The sequence below is a fragment of the Malus domestica genome, chromosome 05 (assembly GCF_042453785.1).
Source record: "Malus domestica chromosome 05, GDT2T_hap1".
NCBI lineage: Eukaryota > Viridiplantae > Streptophyta > Magnoliopsida > Rosales > Rosaceae > Malus > Malus domestica.
Genome location: NC_091665.1, coordinates 31039216 through 31061999, shown reverse-complemented (window position 1 = coordinate 31061999; position 22784 = coordinate 31039216). Strand labels below are relative to the sequence as shown.

Sequence of the window (22784 nt, the reverse complement as noted above, 5' to 3'; positions counted from 1 at the left end):
TGATCTTGGACAAAATTGCACCTACAAAACAAATAACACCTTAGGTTAAGGCCAAGAGCCTCACGCGCCCACGATGCATGGGGGGCTTTGGCTGAAGAACCTCTAATGCCAAAGTTAGAATTTAGGGAGAAAAGTGTTTAAAGAGTTTTGGAGAATTTTAGCAAGAGTCAAGACCTAGGTTTTTAGAGAAAAGTAGGTCATATTTATAGGGCATGGCCGGTCCTCTTTGGAGAAAGAGTGGCCGGCCTTTTATGTGTATTTTGGGTGTTATTTGGTGATTTAATTAGCAAATTAATATATTGATTAGGAATAAATATATTAATTGGCTAATTAACATAATAAAAGGAATGTTTTTTGGGAGGTTATGGAGTGAATAAATAGCTAATTGATCAACTAAAAAAGGGAAAATGAGGTAAAAGATATATGGAATAAAATAGGTTTTGGGAGTTACCTTGTAGAAGAGTTTGATGAGATAGGTTTTGAATTGTTACCTATTTTGGGCATTTTTGATTTAGTTGAAGGATGATTGTCCGTTGCTCCCACGTAGGAGTCCCGTTGAACCTCAAAGGTATTTTTGTCCTCTTATATCCAAAAATCCACGTGTCGCCTTATGATTATTTTTGGCTCCACATAAACAACCTTAAATGCCCAAAATCCATCTCATGTGGTGGCAAGGTAATAGTTTATTTCGTCACGTCATTTCCTTTCCAAAAAGGTATCTTAGGTCACAAACAAACTTTTAAAACTCCAAATTACCATTCACCGGACACAAAAAACACAATATTCACTCTAAAAATTTTCTATATTCACATTGAAATTTGGCAATTTGTGGTTGGATTAAGCACTCAACCTGCTAAATATAAAGAAAAGTTGAAGGTAAACTTAAATTTTATTGTCTATGCTTTATATATAGAAGCGTGTTATATCTCAACAACAATCTTGTTGCTCACACAAAGTCACTTTAGAGACTAAAACCCTAATTCCCATGTGGATATGATCTTCTTTCAGGTCACTGCTGTGCTGCACACACACACTATGCATGGTATGCGAGTACGGCTCATCAAATGTTGAAAAATGTACGCGTTCTTAATTGCAGTCAAAGTGTCAAACCAATATATATTCAAAAGCACGGGGTCAAAAATGATATACAATCAGTGTACTCCAAAGTCCAGGTTTTGCAGCAAAAGAATCACATCAGATCATGAACCCAAACGAAATTTGTAATTTGACTTGAATAAGTATTCTGTAACTTGAACTGAATAAACAGCTTAATTTAGTTTTGCTAACAACGATATGATCTCAAACACATCAAATTAATGAGGCATATCACAGTAATTATGGGACCAAACCGAGTTAGATCTGGATTTGGTTTCACCGTACAAGAGGGCCGAAACGAGATACTCATACGAGCAAAGGAGTTGATAAAAATTAAGGTTACTGAGGTTAACCAAATAATGTTCACGACAAAACATGTCTTCGTATTCTTTAAAATTGAATTTTTTTCAGACAACTTCGAACACCGTCTGTGCTCATAAGGAAATAAATGATTAAACACAGCAAAAACGACTATTCAATTTAAGGATGAAGATGCAAAAGTAGTTACTATTTATTAAAAACGGTTAATGTTAACTGGAAGATATTCAATAATGAGTTGCTCTAGGGCTTTTGCAACGCTGGAGTTGCTCTTAGCAAAGCTACAAACACAAAGCCGGCCCAAAAAGCACCCCCTCCAAAAAAAAGCCGAGCTCCTTCCTTGTTTTTCAACTAAACCCACCAAATCTCTACAAATCTCCGAAAGCACCCCTCCAAAGAAACTCCAAACCCCTTCTTAAACCTTTCCATGGTGTGAACAAATTTCAAGTCCCACAACCCAAAGATGGTTTTTCACACTTCCAAGCCCTCCCCTTCCATCTTATCTGCTCTGTTTTTCGTCACCCTCTTCGCCTCCTTTCCTTTTTTCACCATTTCTGCTGATCTCACAAACTTGATCTACAAAGGCTGTGCGAACCAAAACTTCCAAGACCCAAATGGAGTTTACAAACAAAACCTCAAATCTCTGTTTGATTCTCTGGTTTCTCAGTCGTCGCAAAAGACTTACTTTTCCACCACCTTTGGCGACGGCCAAAACGCAATCTTGGGGGTGTACCAATGCAGGGGAGACCTCAGCACATCCGACTGCAGCCTCTGTGTGAAAAAGATTCCAGCTTTGGCCAAGAAACTCTGTGGGGAAGTCGTAGCAGCTAGAGTCCAGCTGGGTGGGTGTTACCTGAGGTATGAGGTTGCTGGGTATAAACAGGTTCCGGGGACAGAGTTTCTGTTTAAAATTTGTGGGAAAGATCAGGCAAGCGGGGTGAGTGCTGGGTTTGCGGACAAGAGGGATACAGCTTTTGGGATGGTGGAAAATGGGGTGAAAAATGGGAGTGGTGGGTTTTATATTGGGACTTATCAGTCACTGTATATTTTGGGGCAGTGTGAGGGGGATTTGGGAAGTGAGGATTGTGGGGATTGTGTGAAAAGTGCTGATCAGAGGGCTAAAAGTGACTGCAATGGTGCAATTTCTGCGCAGATTTATCTGCAGAAGTGCTATATTAGCTACAAATTTTACCCCAATGGTGTGACAGGCATAACTTCTTCTCCTTCTTCATCAGGTAATGTCTGAGACCAAAAAAATAAACTTTTCTTTATCTTTGAAGTATAAATTTTGAAAAGTTATTTCCGCACTGCTTATTTTCCTGTGCGTTCTTCTATTTTTATTTAATTGTAGGATTGAACAAATTAAAGAGAATCGAGGGCGAAAACAAAAAAATAACCGGAAATAAAAACGGAGTGTGAAAATCACTGTTTCTCTAGAAGGGTTTATACGCTTTGTGTTGATATTTGTTTTGAGCATTTAATTCCAAGTTGTTTTTGGCTGGACACACTTTGATTTTTATGTGGGGTTCTTAAATTTTTGGAGTGTGATATCCACACATCCCATTTTACTTCTCACACATCTTTTTAATTTATAGACGTCGAATCAGATGAATTAAGGAATATCAACAAACAGAAATCATCAAGGGGTGTGTGAGAAATAAAATGAAATGTGTGGATAGCACATCCCAAATTTTTTATTTAATTTCTCTTTGAATTATTTAATTTCTGTTGGAGATGCAAGTCAAAATATGATGTGGGATCTCTTTAAATTATTTAATTTCTGTTGTAGATGATAATAAATTGGTATGACGATAGATGAGAGAGAGACAGTTGTATGGTGTTTTAGACTAACTTCTTTTGACATTTAATGCCTTTTTCGACGTGCGTTTGATAAATCACTTCTATTAACAAATCACTTCTATTAACAGCGCTTATGAATTAAAGTGCTTTGAAACGAATGCTCAATTGGTGTATGAACTTGCAGAGTCTAGGCACCATACACAGAGGACAGTGGCAATTGCAGTGGGAGGGATAGCTGCTTTTGGGTTTTTAGTTGTTTGTTTGATGTTTGTCAAGCAACTCATGAAGTCTATGAAGAAACATGGTGGGAAGCATGGAGATTACCGCTGAAGATTGAATTAGTGCCTTTAATTAAGACAAGTAAGCGTTTTGTATAGCTATTACTATTATATTAGAGAACAAAAAGTCTAATTAATTTACTGCAAATTACTGAGGGCGTGAGATGGGTTCGGATTGAAACGCTTTTTATGAGATGGGTCAGTGGCAGAGCCAGAAAATCAGAGGCTGCCCTCTGTGTTGCTCCGTCACTGAGATGGATGGTCTTTAAGTTTTAGAAAAATTAATGAAAATAGCTTGGAAGTTTTGAATTTTAACGATAAGGACAAAATAAATGGTAAAATAAATAGTATCATGATTGATTTTTTTTAGTGTAAGAGGGGGTGTATTCAATTGGGATTTTGAGAGATTTTAATTCTTTTAATGAATCTAGGAGTATTGAATCAAGATTTTAAGTGATTCTCTGAAATTAAAGGTGTATTCAATTAGAATTTTAAGATAGTTTATTAAAATCCTTAGAAATCCGGATGTATTCAATTAGAATTTTAAATAAATTTATAACATTCTAGGGGTGTTCAATTAGAAATTGATTTTAAAAAATTTGAGGTCGTACCTAGTGCACAAGGCTCCCGCTTTACGCAGGGTCTGGGAGAGGTGAATGTCGGCTAGCCTTACCCCCATTTTATGGAGAGGCTGCTCCTAAGTCTCGAACCCGAGACCTATCGCTCATGGGCGAAGGCACTTACCATCGCACGACCTCTAAAAATTTGAAAGTTGAAAAGATTAGAGGGAATTGAAAAGATTTCATAATGTATTTTAAGCATCCACAAATCTCACATCTCCCCATGAGATTTCGAAGGAATTGAATCAAAATTTTATATGGAATTTCTACAAATTAATTAAATTTCATAAAAATCCATGGATTTATTAATCCATTAAAGTTTCTTAAATTCTCAATTGCATATACCCCTAAAAATATGATTTGTCATTAAAATGAACAGTATCAGAAACATTTCGTTAAACTTCTCTTTAGTTTTAGGGCTCATCAACTTTTGATATGATAGAAAAGAAAAGCTAGTTTGCTAACTTTGGTTGGGATTTTGTTTGTTTTATGCAGATCTATAGGGAGCCTCAAATTATTTTTCTTGGTTGAAGATATGCTTTTTGGCTTTTGATTTCACTCTCTCTTATTTTGTTTGAATATTTTACTTGTTTTGAATCAATAATTGTGATAAAGAAGTTGGCATGATCCACTTTCTTGGTCCACTTTCCTCCTTTTTTCTATTTTTGCCATTTGGCTCTTATTGCTTAACGACATTTAAAAGCGGAAATTGATTAGCTCCTCACATGTAAACACGTCAAAATTATGGATGTGCGCGAAGAAAAATAGCTCTTTCCGAACAAGGAGGTAAGTGTTTTCCTTTACAAAACGTTTGCGCCCAAAATCACAGGGAAAAAAAAAAAATCTAAGTTGGATGGTGAGGTGGGGAGCATTTAGTGGTCAGTTTCCTTGATCACGCACAATAAAACACATGTGCAGGATTAGGTTGTCCCCACGTAAGTGTGCCCACAGGAGGTATGATATGCAGCTTCCAAAAAGTATGTTGCTTAAATATTAGTTTGGTTTAATTAATCTTAATTGTATTGTTTATGGGCTCGTCTGGGAAAAAAAATTAAAATGTCTGAAAGTGTTTTTAGAGAAATACTTTTGAAATCAATATTTAGTTAGAATGTAAGCATGAACCTCAAAAAAAAAAACAAAAAAACACTTGAAGCACATAATTAGTGCTTCTTATATGAATCACTTTTTAAGTGTTTTTAGAACTTATAAAATATTTTCAATCATTTTAAAAGCATTTTTAAACAAGTTCTATATCTTTAATTTCTAGCTAGTTGCCTAATCATGCAAGATTTGGGACCCATTTAACAAGTGCTAGTGCTACATGCTTTTTTTTTTTCTTTGTTTTTTTCAATTAGCTAAAGCTTGTTTTATGCATAAATTGTGATCGGGAACATTGTTGCAAAGTACTTCATGGCATTATAGTAATTTAGCAGTGCTTTTGCATGCTTAGTTGGCATGTTGTGATTGGATGTTTGTTCGTTCTCAATTATGTAGATAGTTATATACAGAAAGATATCCTCTCTGGATCCCTTCCACCAAATCTACCAAATTCATAAATCAAATTCTTGAAATTTGATCTAACGGCTAAAAACAAGGAGGTTCCTTTAAAAGTTATAATAACTTTAACCGTTTGATCAAATTTCAAGGGCTCGGATTTATGAATTTGGTGGAAGAGATCCGGAGAAAATCTCTTTCCGTTATATACTTCTTAACTAAGCAATGAGATGGCCCATATGGTCTTTTTACTTGTCTCTTTGTTGATATCAAGCTTGAAAGTAAGTAACCAAAACTCGAGAGTAACACGTAACTTCAGATGTAAGAATGAATGTTCATAATGAATCAAGCTTTATGCATCGAAAAATACAAACCTGAACCTCCTTCAAATATTTAAGGGACCATTTTTACTTATCACCATAATCTATGGTGTATGCTGACTATATTATTTATTACTATTATATAAGTTTGAATTTTGAGATTCGTGTAGTGGATAGGCACAAATCTCAAAATTCAAACTCATCTAAGTGATAAATATGATGGTGAACATTACCACCATTTGAGGATGGTGAGCAAAAATATACTCAATATTTCATCATAATCAATTAAATAGGTAGGCAATCTTAAAAAAAAATCATAAATTAAATTATTATCAAATGTTGAGAATTATTTGATAAGTTGGATTTGTATTATTATCAAATACACCGCGACCATTTTACCACACTGCAGTTCGAGCTGACTGATGGACTGACTATCAAATCGACCATATCACCCAAAGAAGAAGAACATCTACACAACGGTAATGCTATTGTAACAATTATCTTAAGCGAGTCACACAGTGTCATGTGTGAAAATTAATATATATGCAAGTGTCGAATGCGCTTTGGGATAGCACCACAGTCACATCCTTAAATTATTCACGAACGTTTGATGTATCAAATTCTGAATTCCTTCTACTTTAGTCTTTCCTCCTCTCAATTCTTCTTCCCCAACATCATCATCAGTTTCAAATTCTGAACCTGTATCGGATCCTGTAGCTGCAATTATACCATCTTGTGCACCTGCACCTAGAACTACCTCTCCCATCTCATCCATTCCTTCTTCTCACACTAATACTCACCCCATGCAAACTCGCTCTAAGTCTGGTATAGTCAAGTCCAAAGCTTATGCAACAACTAATCATCCAATTCCTTCTCGTATTTATGAGGATTTCATACCTTCCACCTATTTACAGGCATCTAAACACCCTCATTGGAGGCATGCTATACAAGAGGAGTACAATGCTCTCTTGCACAATGGAACTTGGTCTCTTGTTCCTTCACATTCATCTCAAAATCTTGTGGGATGTATATGGGTATTCCGAATCAAAAGGAAAGTTGACGGTATTATAGATAGGTACAAAGCTTGGCTAGTTGCTAAGGGTTTTCACCACCAAGAAGGTCTAGATTAAACTAACACTTTCAGTCCAATTGCCAAGCCTATTACAATCATACTTCTTCTTACCTTGGCTGTTCAGTATGATTGGTTTCTTCACCAATTGGATGTCAGTAATGTTTATTTTCCATGGTTCACTCTTTGAACAAGTGTTTATGCAGCAACCACCCGGTTTTCAGGATTCCACTAAGCCTACTCATGTCTGTCACCTTAATAAATCTCTTTATGGTTTGAAACAAGCTCCCCGAGCTTGGTATGAAAAGCTGCAAGGTGCCCTTTCCTTTTTGGATTTCATTGGTTCTCAGAATGATCATTCTTTGTTTGTTAAGAAGACTCCTACTTTGGTGTTTGTTTTAGTCTATGTAGATGACATTCTGGTTACAGGCCCATCATCTTAGGCATGCAAGGAAATCATTGCTCAACTCAGTGCTTTATTCCCCATCAAAGATCTTGGCCCATTACACTTCTTTCTTGGCATAAAAGTTAAAAGGTATCTTCTGGAATTACTCAAGAAAGCTAAAATGGATGAAGCAGAGCCTTGTGTTACACCCTTGAGTACATCAAAATTGGATCATACTTCTCCTCTGCTTTCTAATCTAGAAGAATATAGGTCCCTTGTGGGTGGTTTACAATACTTAACCTAGACAAGACCTGATCTATCTTTTGCAATTAATCTTGTCTGTCAATATGCACAGCCCCAGAGAATCTCATCTTCAAGTTGTAAAAGAACTTTGCGATATCTTAAGGGCTCTCTTGATTTGGGTCTATGGTTCTCCAAATGTTCTAAACCTCTCAATATTAATGCATTATTTGATGCCGATTGGGCTGGATGTGCTTTAGATAGATGATCAACAGGTGGATATTGCATTTTTCTGGGCAATTCTCTTATTAGCTGGAGTGCAAAGAAACAACCAACAATGGCTAAATCATCCACTGAAGCTGAGTACAGATCCTTAGCTAATACTGCAGCTGAAAAAACTTGGTTGTGCTAACTTTTGGTTGATGTTCACTTGGTTCTTCCTTGTTCTCCCAAACTCTGGTGTGATAATATTTCTGCTTTATCTTTAGCTAAAAATCCTATCTTCCATGCTAGAACTAAGCATGTTGAAATCGATTATCACTATATTCGGGAGAAAGTGCTTTCCCATGCTATCTTAGTTCATTTCATCTGTTCTTAGGACCAAGTTGCAGATATACAAAGTCCATATCAAAGGCCAGACTTCTGCTTCTCAGAACCAAACTATCTCTTCGGTTCCCTCAGCTCAGTTTGAGGGGGGATATTAAGGACCATAGTGTAAAAGATAAGACTTAGAAGTATCATTTTGTAAATATTTCTATAGTCTGTTATAGTTTGTTATTTGGACAGTTTGGATCTGTTGTTAGTGAGCTATCAATCATCTATGTGTGTGGTGATGCATTGTATAAATACTAAAGTCTGTAATCTTATTTGGAAGAAAATGAGAAGATATTTTTCCTATCACTAAATTCACAATCTTCAATACAACTACCACACCATATCTCACCACATATAATTCTTTTTCCAAACTGAAAAACCAAAACCATGTAATGCGTACGCTAACTGGTCACTTCTTGTGACATCCTTCATCATGTTGTCATTCAAAATAGCAAGCGTGGCCAGCTAACACAAATACACACGCCAACCATAGATCAAAGGGGTTGAAATGAAAAAGGAGGTAGCTTGTACAATAAAATTGTGCACAACCAACATATCACCAATGGACTCATATAGGGGTCAAAACGCAGAGCGCAATGGTTATGACACAATGTTCACAACCAAGTAGCCAGATAAAGGAATATCTAAATCAAAAGTCTGTGCACCACACTGAACATTCTAATAGAGTGATGACCAATCAACTCAGCCAAACCAGTCACCGATCCATCATCTATGGATAACAGGCATTTACCGTACCATGTACTTGAATAAAGTCAAATGAAAGACCCTTGACCAATTCCAGAATGGATTTGGTGAAAATACGTACACTTAGATCATGCATTGTATAGTTCAGATACACAGTAAAGAAAAGTTCTTGGTGCTAGAAAAGGATATCACTCATCTGTATTGCACTATGAAAGACACCCTAGATTTGTTGACCGTGCCAATGCAACTGACACCCCCCTAAATGGAGCCAATTTAATGCTGAGTTCATTGAGCCTCATGCCATCAATAACTAAAAATCCCACTCAGCAAACATCCATACATAAAGAGAGAACGCTGATAATACTAATCATGCTTCACCCCCTACCGTACTCATCTCCAACAAAAGTTCTATCACTAAAATGCTGCCATAAAACTCAAAGCCCCACCCCACCAAGACGCTTGCCATATGGAAGTTTATACCAGAACACGAAACAAAAACCGTGATCTTTAATCAGGCATAAAGCTCATCGCTCAAGGAACAACATATGTCGAAGAAAACTCAAACTTTGCAAGCGTGCAACTGAATTTTCATTGAATGTCCCAACTCATTGCACATCAAAATTGTTCGAAAAGCTATGAATTGAACAAAGCAGAGCACATAGAACAAGGCACGTGTAAATCCACTTCAAATATCAATATTATCAACACTGAATACTGAATCAAGCAGCACAAAATTTACTAATCTGAAAACAAATTCGGCTCTAATATTTGTTATTCTCAAGTATGATTCATACAAACGCACCGCCGGAAGTTTCAGTAATTCAATCTACTTTCAATATCTCAAAATCAAAACACCACCCCTAAAGATTATTGTAATCCCAAATCGAATTTTACTAAACCCTAGGAAATTACGGAATCATCACAGAAAACCCCCTCCCCCAAAAAAGATTCACCAATCTCGAACCCTAGCGATACAGAAAGGTCAAAAGCAAAGGAGGAAGGGTACCGATGTCTCAGACTCGACCCGACCCGGCTCGACTTACTTCTGGGGCGGCGCAGCGCCGAGGATGTTGGCCTGCTGGAGCTCGAGCTCGTTCAGCTGCTGCTCGCGGTCCATTGCTATGATCAAAGGCACCACCAGTATGAGGAAAGAGGTTCCGGCGATCCAGGCGGCCTTTCCGGTGCTCTTCATGAGCTTCTTCGTGACAAATGCAGCGTCGTTTGCGGCCTGCTTGCCCCGGACGACAATTTGGGACTGCGCGAGCTTCGCGATCACGCCGTCGTCTTCCTTCTTAGGGTTCCTCCGTTCGGGAAGGGAGATTCCGCCTTTTCGAGCTTGGGCCGCCATTGGAGAGGGAGAGAGATAAGAGTTCGATGTGGGAGACTGAGAGTGGAGGACTGGTTGAGAGGAGGCGCGGTTTGGTTGATGTGGTGGACGATTTTACTTATGCAAACGACGTGTCGTTGCTAGCTTCTGTTATTGCTGCAGAGTTGCTCATTCAACTTTTATCTTGAAGAAAATTTTCAATTTGCGGAAACACATTCCGGTGCATCAAGTGCCTTAATACCAGTAATTAGATATTTAAAGAAAAAAACCCTTGAATCACTTGTATTTGAATGTTAATGTTCTGTCTTTTATTCGGACAAGGATTGTCTGCCCTTCCACTTCCGGTGCCCTCCTGTTTTGTGTGGTCACGGTTAAGCCACGTCAATATTATATATTGTTTTTTTTTATAGAGATTATAAGACAAAAATAAATAGTAATATAAAATGTTGACGTTGCTTAACTGTCAAAGATAAACGGGTAAGTTATATTGACTACAAAGTAAGCTATAGCCAATTTGACTATGTCCATGACCATGTCTATCATATCCAATTTAATTGAGGGTAAATTGTAGCTATGGTCCCTTAACTTTAACTCAATTGGAGCAATGATCTATCAACTAAAAATCCATTTCCATTGGTCCCTCAACTCATCAAAACATGCAGTTATGGTCCCTTAACTAAAAATTCATTACCATTGGTCCCTTAACTTTAATTCAACTGGAGAAATGATCTCTTAACTTTAACCCAATTGTAGCAATGATTCTTCCAACATAACTCGTTTTGACAAAAATTTTGACGTAGGTGACGAAAAGGACCAGAATTACACTCTTTGATGAGTTGAGGGACCCTAATTATACAAATGGTTATTTCAACATAACTTATTTTGACGAAATTAATGAAAAAGACTATAGCTACACATATTTTGATAAGGCGTCAAAGATGAATGCTCGTTTTAGAACAGAAAAAGGATGTTAGAAAAAATAAAGATTTCATCATGTTTCTAGTGAAAACACTTCTAACAATAATTCATATCAGTGTAAGTGTTTTCTATGTAACAGTTTATCCTGTCACCCATTTGTTCAATTGGGCTAGTCATGACAGAAAGCCCAAACCTAACATACACAAAACTTGGATGGCCCAAATCCGAAATCAACTTCCTAAAAGAGCTCCACGTCATTTAAAACAAAAAAAAGAAAAGAAAGAAAATTAAAATAAAAAGAGAGCAAACGTGCCCTACGCTAGATTTTCTCCGTGGGGATTGAATGGATTCTTTAATTGTGTTTACATGATAAAAAAATATTTAAAATTATTTATATAAAATTAAATATAAATAGTATATGATTAAAAATAATTGCATAATATACTATAAATGAACACAATTAAATAAAAGAACTTTACCGAAAAGCTCATGGTATTGTTTACTTTAACAAAACCCATATTTTTACACTAAAAAGTCAATCCTGATACTATTAATTTTAACTTTTATTTTATCATTTTTTGTTAAAACTAAAAAATTTTAAACTATTTTTCATTAATTTTCCTATTAAATAATCCCTTGAATCCTCACGAGTTCTGTCTGTCTGTCTGTCTGTCTCTCTTTTCCGCTGCTTCTCGTTTTACCACTAAAATTACCGTTTACTGAAAGGGCTTTAAAATAAATAAAACTCTCTCTCTTTCTCTCTCTCCATCTTCCTCGAGGCTCCAGTTCCAGAACTTTCTTCAAAACGCCGCCGTATCTTTCCCTCAGGTACCTCTTCTACTTCCAATCCCTTTCGTTTCCGTTTCTTACTGTTATGCTTTTCAATTAGGATTTATCTTATCCTACCAAACCCTAGGCCTGTTCCTGGTTAGGTTGTTCTTTGTTGCTTTAATTTGACTACATATTAGACGACATGTTATTTAGTTTTCAATGTGAGTTGTTTTCCCTTCCTGTTTTGTGTTGTTAGTATTTCAGATTGGAAGTGCAATATGTAGAAATTTTGGGTGCAATTTGTTTTAGATTTTTTTGAAAATTTAGAATTTTGACGTTGAAATTAAACAGGTGGGAATTACACCCAGATGTAATGAATAGTTGAAAACACATCAGAATTTTATCGAACCCGCGTTTTATTGATTCGTTAGTGGTGTCTGGGATGATTTGAATGCATTTATCTTGAAAGGGTTTTTACACAGTTGCTCTGTCAAATAGTGCCCAATCTGTAGTTTTGATGGTTAATTAGTTGTCGTAATTCCGTTTTATGAGTTTGACCCTAAGTACATTTTTACACTACATAGTATGAATTTAGAAATTAATCAGTTTCTTTACTAACGCATGTTTAAACGTGTTTTTAAGAACTATTTTATTAATTGACGATATGTGTGATGGATGCTTGAGGACGTTAGTCAATGTCCATCTGTGTCTGACCTGTTTTTAGAGGCTTGTACCTAACTTCTTTCCTACTGTTCCATGATAACAGCTCTAGTAGTACCCAGAGGTTACAGTTTTGCCAAAAAAAAAAAAATAGTAGAGAACATTTTACTCTACTTTTTAAAGTTGGTTAGTTCTTAATTACAGTATGTTTTGGATTGCATACCTAATTGTAAGTGGGACTCTGTCTCGCTCCTCTCGAATGGTTGTAGTGTTTATAAGTTTATTGTTTATATTCTCGCAGTTGGTACGGCAGTAAGGCAAGAATTTGATTGTCAAGTATGGCAGACAGTGAGACAGTTGTTGCTCAAACATCTGATGTGATGGGGTATACATCAGCGGGATATAATTCAACGGGATATGCTGATGCCAGCTCAAATACTGCTCCTGATACGGGTGCGTTGCATTCTGAGGCTACCCCAGAGTTTTCTACTACGCCTGGTGGTTCTAGCATAGGCGATGGAAATGCATATTCTGTGGATCTCAATTCTCATATGCAAGAATCACAAAGTTACACAACATATGAGACCAAACCGGCTGTTGGAGTGACAGATGCTAGTGGGAATGTTGCTAGTAATGAAAATGAAGTCTTGGAGTCATCTCAAGTTGCTAGTTATGATTCTTCTATGAATGGTGTCATTGCTTCTGGAGTGGGAACTGTTTCTTCAGTTGATAATGGAGATGCTTCAGATAATGCTAAACCTCCTGATCCGCAACAATTTGGGGATGCTTCTGGTATGTTTTCTTGCATGTTATCTGGGTGAGATTAATTGACTTTTATTTAGCCACATGAAATCTATACCGTTCAGTAGTTGATCTCAAAGTTAGCTTGTGATGATGTAACAGTAGTTTGTTAGACAAACCTCATATTCTTGTCTGAATTGGACATTATTAAGGATTAGTTTAGTAAAAGATATGCATTCATCATGTAAGCGCATCTGGAGAAGTTTCTAACAATGTACAAGTTATCTTGTTGCTGTCATGGTAGTGGGATTTAAATGTGTGGTAATCCTATTGTTTGGTGTGTGAATTGATAATGTCTTATTTCTGGTATATCCATAAGTTGTCAGTAAGCCAATAGAGAGTACTATTTACGGATAAAATTCTGAACATGTCATCATATGCTTTAAGGTTACAGTAAATACATTATGATGCTTGTCCTGTCGGATAGTAACTGTACCCTCAGGAACAGATTGGTTGTTTTGTTCATTATGTTCCTTCAACGACTCTACCATTTTTCAAAACACAGGGATATTAAATTTTGGGATTTCGATAGGGAGTTTGTAGTTGTATCTACTAATCTTCACATGTTTGCGATTTTTTATTCCTTCTAGATTATGCGTCTGGATTTACTTCATTTAGCAGTTTATGTGTTTTCTTACATTTATTTCTTCCCTTTCTTTTGGTGCAGCCATGTCTGTCGAAGAAGATAGACTGTGGAACATTGTGAGGGCTAATTCCTTGGATTTCAATGCCTGGACTGCTTTAATTGAAGAGACAGAGAGGGTTGCAGAGGTACGTTAGCTGATTTTTGAGTCATTAGATGAATCTTTTGGGTGAGTGTGAATCATCTGAGGTTGAAAAAGATAAGGTTTTGGCAGAGAAATTGTTGTTATTTAAATATGAATCATATGAGGTTGCAAAACTTTGAATTTCACTGTACCTTGTACCGTTGTACATGTTCTTAGATATTTCTGTGATTGTCAGCTGCCTTAGCATACTATGGTGTTCCCATGGTTTTGCATTAGTGGGTAAATATGAAAGTAGCAATCTTTTGAAATAGCTGCAATTTATCTGTATAATCTTAGATCTTAGTTTTTTATTTTATGCGGCATGACCGATGGTATCTAACTTTAGTCAAGAAATGCCCTTAGAAGATAGAGGGTAAGTTTTAGTACTAATTTTTCGGACCAAGAAAATAAATTGATAATAGTACCAATTGGAAAATGAAATAAATGTAGTGGTAATAATAGTAGTGAGACAGTGAGGAAAGGAGGATTTCCAAACTAGTAAGTTAGTAACTCAGTCTGCCCCCTTATATTATGGAAATGGTAATATGCGATAAATTTTGTGGTTACTCAATCATATTGTTGTTCTTATAAGTGAAATCTTTGTTGGTGTTTGCAATCAAATTGGTGTTTGCCATAACTCTTGTTGTTGGAATCTATCTACTGACTATCTGAATATGATTCATGCGTTTACTTAACAATTCTTTTTAAATTGCTCTACGTTTATATGCAGGATAACATATTGAAAATTCGGAAAGTTTATGATGCATTTTTAGCAGAGTTTCCGTTGTGTTATGGTTATTGGAAAAAGTATGCAGATCATGAGGCACGTCTAGGATCTATTGATAAAGTTGTGGAGGTCTATGAACGAGCAGTTCAAGGTGTTACCTATTCAGTTGATATCTGGTTGCATTACTGCATTTTTGCTATAAACACATATGGAGATCCAGACACTGTCAGAAGGTAATAGATCTTCATTTATGCATTGTTGGTGCTGGTCTTTGCTTTGCTAGTTCATGGTCACATGGTTTCTCAGTTGCAACATACTGGTGTTCTTGCTTTCTAACGTCATTTCAGTATGATTGCAACAGTGATTCCTCACATGTATTTCCGAAAAGGTTTGATGGGAATGCACTTTTGAAATGCTTTTCTGATGTGCAATCCCTTGGTTTTGAGGCTACAGTATGAGTGTAGCTTTTTGTTTTTTGTTTTAAATGATCTAATTCCATTTTTTGACCTCAAATATATGTTCTACCGTACCTTGAAGACCTGCATCTTAGTAATTTAGAAGTCAATGAATTATGGCTCTATGTAACTTTGACACTCTGAAGTGCATCATTATGCAAATTGCTGCTGGGAAGATCTCGTCCAGTTAAGGGCTTAGATGGCCTCTATCACTGCTCCATTTGACGGACATAGTATGGTTTTATTCAGGAAGGTAAATGCAGCGTTCAGAAGTGTCATATGGTGTTAGAATGAATTGTGCCGGTGTCTCCCTTTCATGGATGTGTTTACCTCAGCTGTATTTATGTTTGTACTCATCTCACCACAATACTGCATGTTAATGGCATTTCAGGCTGTTTGAGCGAGGACTTGCTTATGTTGGAACAGATTACCTATCATTTACTCTTTGGGATAAGTACATAGAATATGAGTACATGCAGCAGGAGTGGGGCCGCCTTGCCATGATCTATTCACGAATATTAGAGAACCCAAATCAGCAATTGGATCGGTATTGGAACAGGTGACCACCAGCTGCAGATTTACATATTTGTTTAATTTAAAATTTATTTTCTGGGTTTTTTTTTCCTTTTCTCTTTTTGGACACAGTGCTTTAGTTTTCAGTTTGTGCATTTATATCTCACAATAGTATGGCATTGAAGATAAATGTCAGCGGTGATTGCCTATGCTTGTTGCTGTTTTTGAATTATTTAATTGGTAGGGCAAGGGACAAGTGCATCACTGCGTGCTCGGCTAGTATTATTTACTCATTTGAAATTCAAATATTTATTGTCTTATTTCTGTTTGGGGTGCCTGGTTCCAATTTTTTGTCCTGGAATGCATGACAGTAGTTGATGGATGTACCATGCATGCGGGTAACCCTGTACCTTTGAAGTGTTCAAATATAGTACAAATATATTCTACTTGTCATCAAGTATGGAACGCCCCTTATAATATTTGGTTATAACTTATAAGTATATATATGTGTCTAGGATTTGTGGTTCTCATAAAATTATACCAAATCTACAATTTTGTACGTTTACATGCAATTTTGAATGTTTCTCTATGGGCATGAACACTTGTATGGGTAGTGCACCATTACTTGCATAGTTTTGAAATTTGCTTGTATTAATCCTAGTGCCAATGGTTTTAACAGTTTTAAGGAGTTAGCTGGAAGTCGGCCACTCTCAGAATTGAGGACTGCTGAAGAAGCTGCAGCTGCAGCAGGTGCACATTCAGAGGGCAGTGACAAAGTAAATGGGGAAGAGGTTCAATCTGATGGTGCAGAACAATCTCCTAAACCTGTAAGTGCTGGTTTAACAGAAGCAGAGGAGTTGGAGAAGTATATCACCATTAGAGAAGAGGTGTATAAGAAAGCTAAAGAGTTCGATTCTAAGATCATTAGTTTTGAAACAGCTATTAGGAGGCCCTACTTTCACGTGCGGCCTCTCAATTCTGTAGAGCTTGAAAATTGGACCAGCTACCTAGACTTTATAGAAAGGGAAGGCGACTTGAACAAGGTATTTTCAGTGAATTTGATTTATGGCTTGACTCTTTTTGGTTGCCCTGCTTGTTATACATTAACTCACAATCGAGTAATATTTGCTGCACATATGCTTTATTGGCTAAACCGTTGGATGAAGCATCTTTTAAAACGGGAATTTGAACTGAGACTAAAGCATGGGCCTTCGATTTGGTTTCTTTGAGGCTAAGTATTTCAAACTCTCATTTGTCAGTGCGTGTGATAGGTTCATGATGTGTTGGTAAATTTTATTGTTTTTAAAGTTCCAATGTTATGCATGCAGGTATCTTCTTGTCTTCCTAACCATCTGTCTGTCAGGCAAGGAGGGTCCCTCCTTTCCTATTTGAGGGGCCTCTCTGTTCTACTAATGGAGTATTTCTTGGGCATATCTCTGTTGTGTTTTGTTTATCTATTTCTTTCTTTTATGGTTAATGAATGCACTTTTTTATTATTAATTATTCATTTTTGTGAACCAGGTAGTCAAGTTATATGAAAGGTGCCTAATTGCTTGTGCTAATTATCCTGAATACTGGATTCGATATGTTCTATGCATGGAGGCCGGTGGAAGTATGGACATTGCCAATAATGCTCTTGCTCGTGCAACCCAGGTCTTTGTGAAGGTATTTTCTTGTAATTTATTTACTTGTATGCTATCAACTTAGACACCAAGATCTTTGTGATGAATGAGCTTCTATGATTCTTTATTATGAAAGATAATGATGATTAAAACTATGTCTTCCTTTTTTCTAATCCATCTTGTATCCTCGTAAGTTGTAGTTAGTGGACTGAAATTGAATGTCAGTTAATGAGAGTTTGTGTACAATGTTGTGCATGGATTTACCAAGATTGGTCTAGAATCCAGTATTTGTGACCTGTCACACTAGTCACCACGTGACTCTGAACTTAGATTTTAAGTATTGAAACTATTGTAGATTGTTGACTATGAACCCTCAAAGTGAGCTGGGCTGTTACAGAATATGATCAACAATCAACCATGCCCTTTTTCTTCTCTTTATTTTTTCCCCGTGTTTGTAAGCCTTGCATCTTCCAGTTGAAGAATAGGGTTCTATTTTATTTTTTTACCCCGCATTTAGATACAGATAGATAACAAGAGACCCTTATATGTGACATTACTACCAGCTTTTCATACTGGATGCGCTCGTGTTACTTACATTTAAGTTAGTTGTATATTACATATACTGATTAATTATGGTCATGTGTTGGACTGGAGATATTGCTCATAAATGAACAAATTTCATATTTTTTTTCTTCTTCTGGTAAACGTTGTGTGTGTTGACCTGTTTGTCTTGAAATTACAGAGACAACCGGAGATTCACCTTTTTGCTGCTCGATTCAAAGAGCAGAGTGGGGATATACCTGGTGCTCAAGCTGCCTATCAACTTGTACATTCTGAACTCTCACCTGGTCTTCTTGAAGCAATCGTGAAGCATGCAAATATGGAACACCGTCTGGTAAGATGATGTAAACAAGTTGAACCGTACCAGTTTCATTACACATATTGCATGTTTAAACCTAGTCATTTCTTTATTTTTTCATAGGGAAATGTGGAAGCGGCCTACTCTTTGTACGAACAGGCCATTGCCATTGAAAAAGGAAAAGAGCATTCACAGACGTTACCCATGTTGTACGCTCAGTACTCTCGGTTCACTTACCTGGTAGGTTATTAGTTGATGTCTTTCTTTTATTTTGGTATACTGTTGAAGTTTTAACTTATTTTTTGTATTTCCCTATTCATTTTTTACTTCTCCCTGTAGTGTAATTATGCTCTTTTAATAAAACAATTTTTCGTTTTTTGACAGTCAAAGCTTGGGCTTTTCTATTAATTGTTTTTTTTTTTAAAGTCTTGTGGATAATACTAGAGTTTTTTTTGGTGGTTCTTTTTATATTTATCTGTGCATTTTTCCTCTGAAATATATCAGGTATCACTTACAATTTTTTTTTCAACAATCAGAACGAGAAATTGATGTTATGAAATTCTATTGTCCCTAGGTTTCTTTGAATGCAGAAAAAGCTAGAGAAATTTTAGATGGGGCACTCGAGCAAATACAATTGTCAAGAGCATTTCTTGAGGTTCTCTCTCTCTCTCTCTCTCTCTCTCTCTCTGCATAGATACACTCACATGGATATTTTCTTCTCCCTTGTAGCCAATGTCCTAATTTCCCGCATTCCCTTAATTTTCACATGCAGTCCATGATAGTTTTCGAGACAATACAGCCACTGCCAAAGCGAATTGATCACATAGATTCATTGGTTGTGAAGTTCATAGAGCCCAGCTCAGAGAGCCCCAGTTTTGCTAGTGTTACTGACAGAGAAGAGCTATCTGGCATCTATTTGGAGGTATAGAGTTTATGTTTTCTTGTAAGATTAACTTTTCAGTGAGGTATATATACAGTTGAGTTGAATCTCTCTCTCTCTCTCTCTCTCTCTCTCTCTCTCACACACACACACACACACACATTTAACTATTGAAAGGTGGCCACTAGCATTACGGTCTAGTAATATTCATCTCCACTTGTCATTGGGAGGTCTTAGGTCCAACTACCATTAATCGCGAGTTTGATACCAGATTATGTTTGGCTTAACCCAATTCCCCACCCCCCAATATCATTGTATCCAAAAAAAATTTGGAGAAGGTGCAATGTGCCTGGGAATTTGTATGTTGGTCGAGTATGGGAGTAATATTGACCATCTTTCGTTAATTGGAGGAGTGAATCACTTGTCTTTTTAGTGGACTTCCTCTGGGAGTAGGAAGAGTTATGGTTTCGTCTGCTATGTGATTTTTTTGTTTTGAAGTCTTGTTCTTGCTTTATTACTACCCTCAGTGCATGTTTATGTTCAGTCACTGGTGAAATACTTTAATGGTTTTCGGTAAAGGATGCTGCTCTTGAAGAAGTTTGCATCCAAAGTTAATTTTCACTTGTCCTTTTGGCCTTTTAAATGCCTGAATGTTCCGTTTCTTTCAGATTTTATTTTATTTAGGCCTCCTAGTTCTGACGCTCTAACAAATGACTTTGCAGTTTGTTAATCTCTTTGGAGATGCACAGTCTATCAAGAGGGCTGAGGATCGACATGCTAAGCTCTTCTTACCTCATAGGAGCAGCACGTCAGAGTTGAAAAAACGTCAAGCGGAGGACTTTTTATCTTCCGATAAAGTGAAGCTAGCTAAAGCTTACTCTGGTGTTCCATCCCCTGTCCAGTCGATCATGGGAGCATATCCAAATACACAGAACCAATGGCCAGCTGGTTACAGTGTGCAGCCTCAAGCTTGGCCACCAGCTACGCAAGCTACACAGGGACAACAGTGGCCAGCTGGTTATACCCAACAGGTAGTTTTCCGACATGATTCATTTGATAGAGTAATCTTTTGTTGTTCAACGATGAATTTTTACGTTTGCCCCGTTATTTTGAATCTTAAAAAAGAAATGATTATCTGATTCTTTTGTTCAAATTTTGTTCCAATAGCCGTACAATGCATATAGTGGTTATGGAGCTGGCTACACTAATCCCCAAGCGCCCGCGGTGGCGCCACAAACTGCTGCTTATGGTGCTTATCCTTCTACATATCCTCCTCAGGTATGTTATCGATGAGCATTAGTACTACCCTCATTTACTCTGGTGTTTCGTTTAGTTTCTGAGAGCTGATAATTTAGTTGCAATCTCAGCAGGCCGTCCCGCCTCAAAGTTACGCACATCCAACCGTGGCAGCGGTAGCACCAGCAGCAGCAGTAGCACCGGCTCCGCAACCCGCATCAGCTCCTCAGGCGTATTATGGGAGTTACTACTGATGTGGCTGGAGTAGCCTGCATAGTTGGCCTACGTAGTTTAATTTTCTCCTTTTGGAAACCTGACTGATACTGAGTTATGTTTTTCGGAAACATCGGTTCGTACTTTGTAGCGGACAGATTTTTGGGTGAGACAGAGATAGTGATCAGTTTAATCGTTCCTGGAAATTGTATTCGTATAGAAATTTATCGATCTTGAACATGATATTTAGTTGTTGTTTACTGTAAATTCAACTATATCATTGCCGTCGGAAGTCTCCGAATGCCGACATGGCTCGACCCTTATCTTTACGTTAGTTTGGATCATTGGAGGATCATTGTCAGAAGCACTTCCAGTAAAAAGGCTTTTACTAGGAGCACTTTGGAATTTTAAATAAAAATGCAAGTGTTTTGCTAAATATGATCAAAATCGTTTTTGGTGATCTTAAAATATTTTTAATCATTTTAAAAGCATTTTTAGTCGATGCAAGTTACAATGAAGAACCTGATGGTCAATTCACGTGTGTCATATAATTGAAGTATTTATCAAATATAGTTAAAATTAACCCTTAATTTTAAAAATGTCGTTTTTTTATCAAATATATCAATATATCCAAAATTATACCTAAATAGATACAAATACCCCTAAATAGCCAAAATGATTCGTGACATTAACATAACTCCTTAATCTGGTCCTTAACAATAAATGATAACAATAGTAGTGTTCTTGAATTTGTTTATCGTGAATCATTTTAGTCTTTCTTTGAATTTGTCCATCACTCATTTTAGTTTTTTCGTGAAAAATCTGTCAATTGCTCTGTTAGTGTGATGACGATGTGGCGCCACGTGGGTCTTACAAATATAATCATATAACGACATGTGGATTAACTTTAAAAACTATTTTTATATTTAAAACTAAAAATAATATTAGTAAGAAAAAAGGCGTTGAAGGCATGATTGAAAATATGTTGCTCCCACTTGTGGTAACCGCGGCGACGCTCAATGTCGGTGATGAGGGGGTCGAAGGGGATAGGGTTGTGGTGGTGGAGTGTAGAAGCAAGGGTGAAGTTGGACCGGAGCTTGAGGCGATAGTAGTTAAAAAGCCTTTAATTTATTTAATTGTTAAATTTGAGGGTATTTGTGCCTATTTATATGAAATTTGGGATATATTTGAATGTTTTTATAAAAAGTAACATTTTTGAAATTAAGAGTTAATTTTTTGCTATATTTGATAAATACTTCAGAATTCACATGCATTTGCATGCAGCTTCCTGACGCAACGCACAACTTACATTGACACAATCTAAACAAACAAAAAACTTCTTTGTCAATCCATGTGAGACTTAATAGTCATATCGACCTGCATTTACACGACTTCTTGTCCCAACGCACAACTCACGGCAGTAAATCCCGAAAAGCAAAGTTCTTTTTACCCTAATTGGGTAATTATTCCTACCTTATTTGGGTGGTGCAAAGTCAGTTGCCCAACCCTCACGTTATGGTGAGGGACAGACTTTTGGACGTTTCGGAAATTAACAATCCTTGCCACGTTCCTTTGTTTGACAAAAACCATTCCGAACACATGATTTTAACCCTAATTGGCAAAACCACCCCTCCACCTTTCCTCTACTACCTTTGCACTCGGCCTCACAGAATCAGGAAATTTAGGCGCACGTTTGCAAACCCCCGACCAAAAGATCAAGTGGACCGCATTTGATCACGCTCTCGTCCACTACTTCCTCCCAATACACCCCTTGCTACCATCTCAGCCGTCCATTTCATGACTTTATTCCATCTGGCCCCTAACTTTCAATTTTATTCTCTAAGTCTAATCTTTTAAAATGTGCCATTCTTCTATTATGGTTACGTAGATTTGATTCTCGTAAGTAAGACTCATGTGATTTTTATCTGCCTTTTTTATAATGGTCTGAGTTTAATAGTTGTGAAAGTCATATTCTGTAACAATTAAACTCATAAAACCTATATATTATAGCCCACGATCGACTCGACCATGATGAAATTAGACTGAAATTTTCCACTTGTGAAAAGTCTCGCTGATTTGGACTTTCCTGTATTAGTTCATCTTAATGGAAAAAAAAA

At 36.9% G+C, this 22784-nt stretch overlaps 2 protein-coding genes across 6 annotated transcripts; both read left to right on the top strand.

Annotated features, from left to right (window-relative positions):
* The first annotated feature begins 1464 nt into the window (after positions 1-1464).
* On the top strand, positions 1465-3639 carry LOC139195738 (plasmodesmata-located protein 1). Its single transcript, XM_070821111.1, has 2 exons — positions 1465-2648; positions 3398-3639. The coding sequence occupies exons 1-2, from the start codon at positions 1877-1879 to the stop codon at positions 3541-3543; spliced, it is 918 nt and encodes a 305-aa protein (XP_070677212.1). The 5' UTR covers positions 1465-1876; the 3' UTR covers positions 3544-3639.
* An 8177-nt stretch (positions 3640-11816) lies between these two features.
* Positions 11817-20959, top strand: LOC103435758 (pre-mRNA-processing factor 39-1-like). 5 transcript variants are annotated; one of them, XM_070821108.1, is made up of 14 exons: positions 11817-11991; positions 12896-13386; positions 14063-14166; positions 14893-15122; positions 15736-15903; positions 16537-16900; positions 17379-17522; positions 18222-18374; positions 18462-18578; positions 18913-18993; positions 19111-19260; positions 19941-20249; positions 20386-20496; positions 20589-20959. In XM_070821108.1, exons 2-14 carry the CDS (start codon positions 12933-12935, stop codon positions 20706-20708), a joined length of 2505 nt encoding a protein of 834 aa, XP_070677209.1. In that variant the 5' UTR covers positions 11817-11991; positions 12896-12932; the 3' UTR covers positions 20709-20959. The 5 variants fall into 5 exon arrangements, with proteins under 5 accessions (XP_070677209.1, XP_070677207.1, XP_070677210.1 ...); XM_070821106.1 differs by having other exon boundaries at positions 20586-20959; XM_070821109.1 differs by lacking the exon at positions 11817-11991 and adding an exon at positions 12014-12155.
* The last annotated feature ends 1825 nt before the right edge of the window (positions 20960-22784 follow it).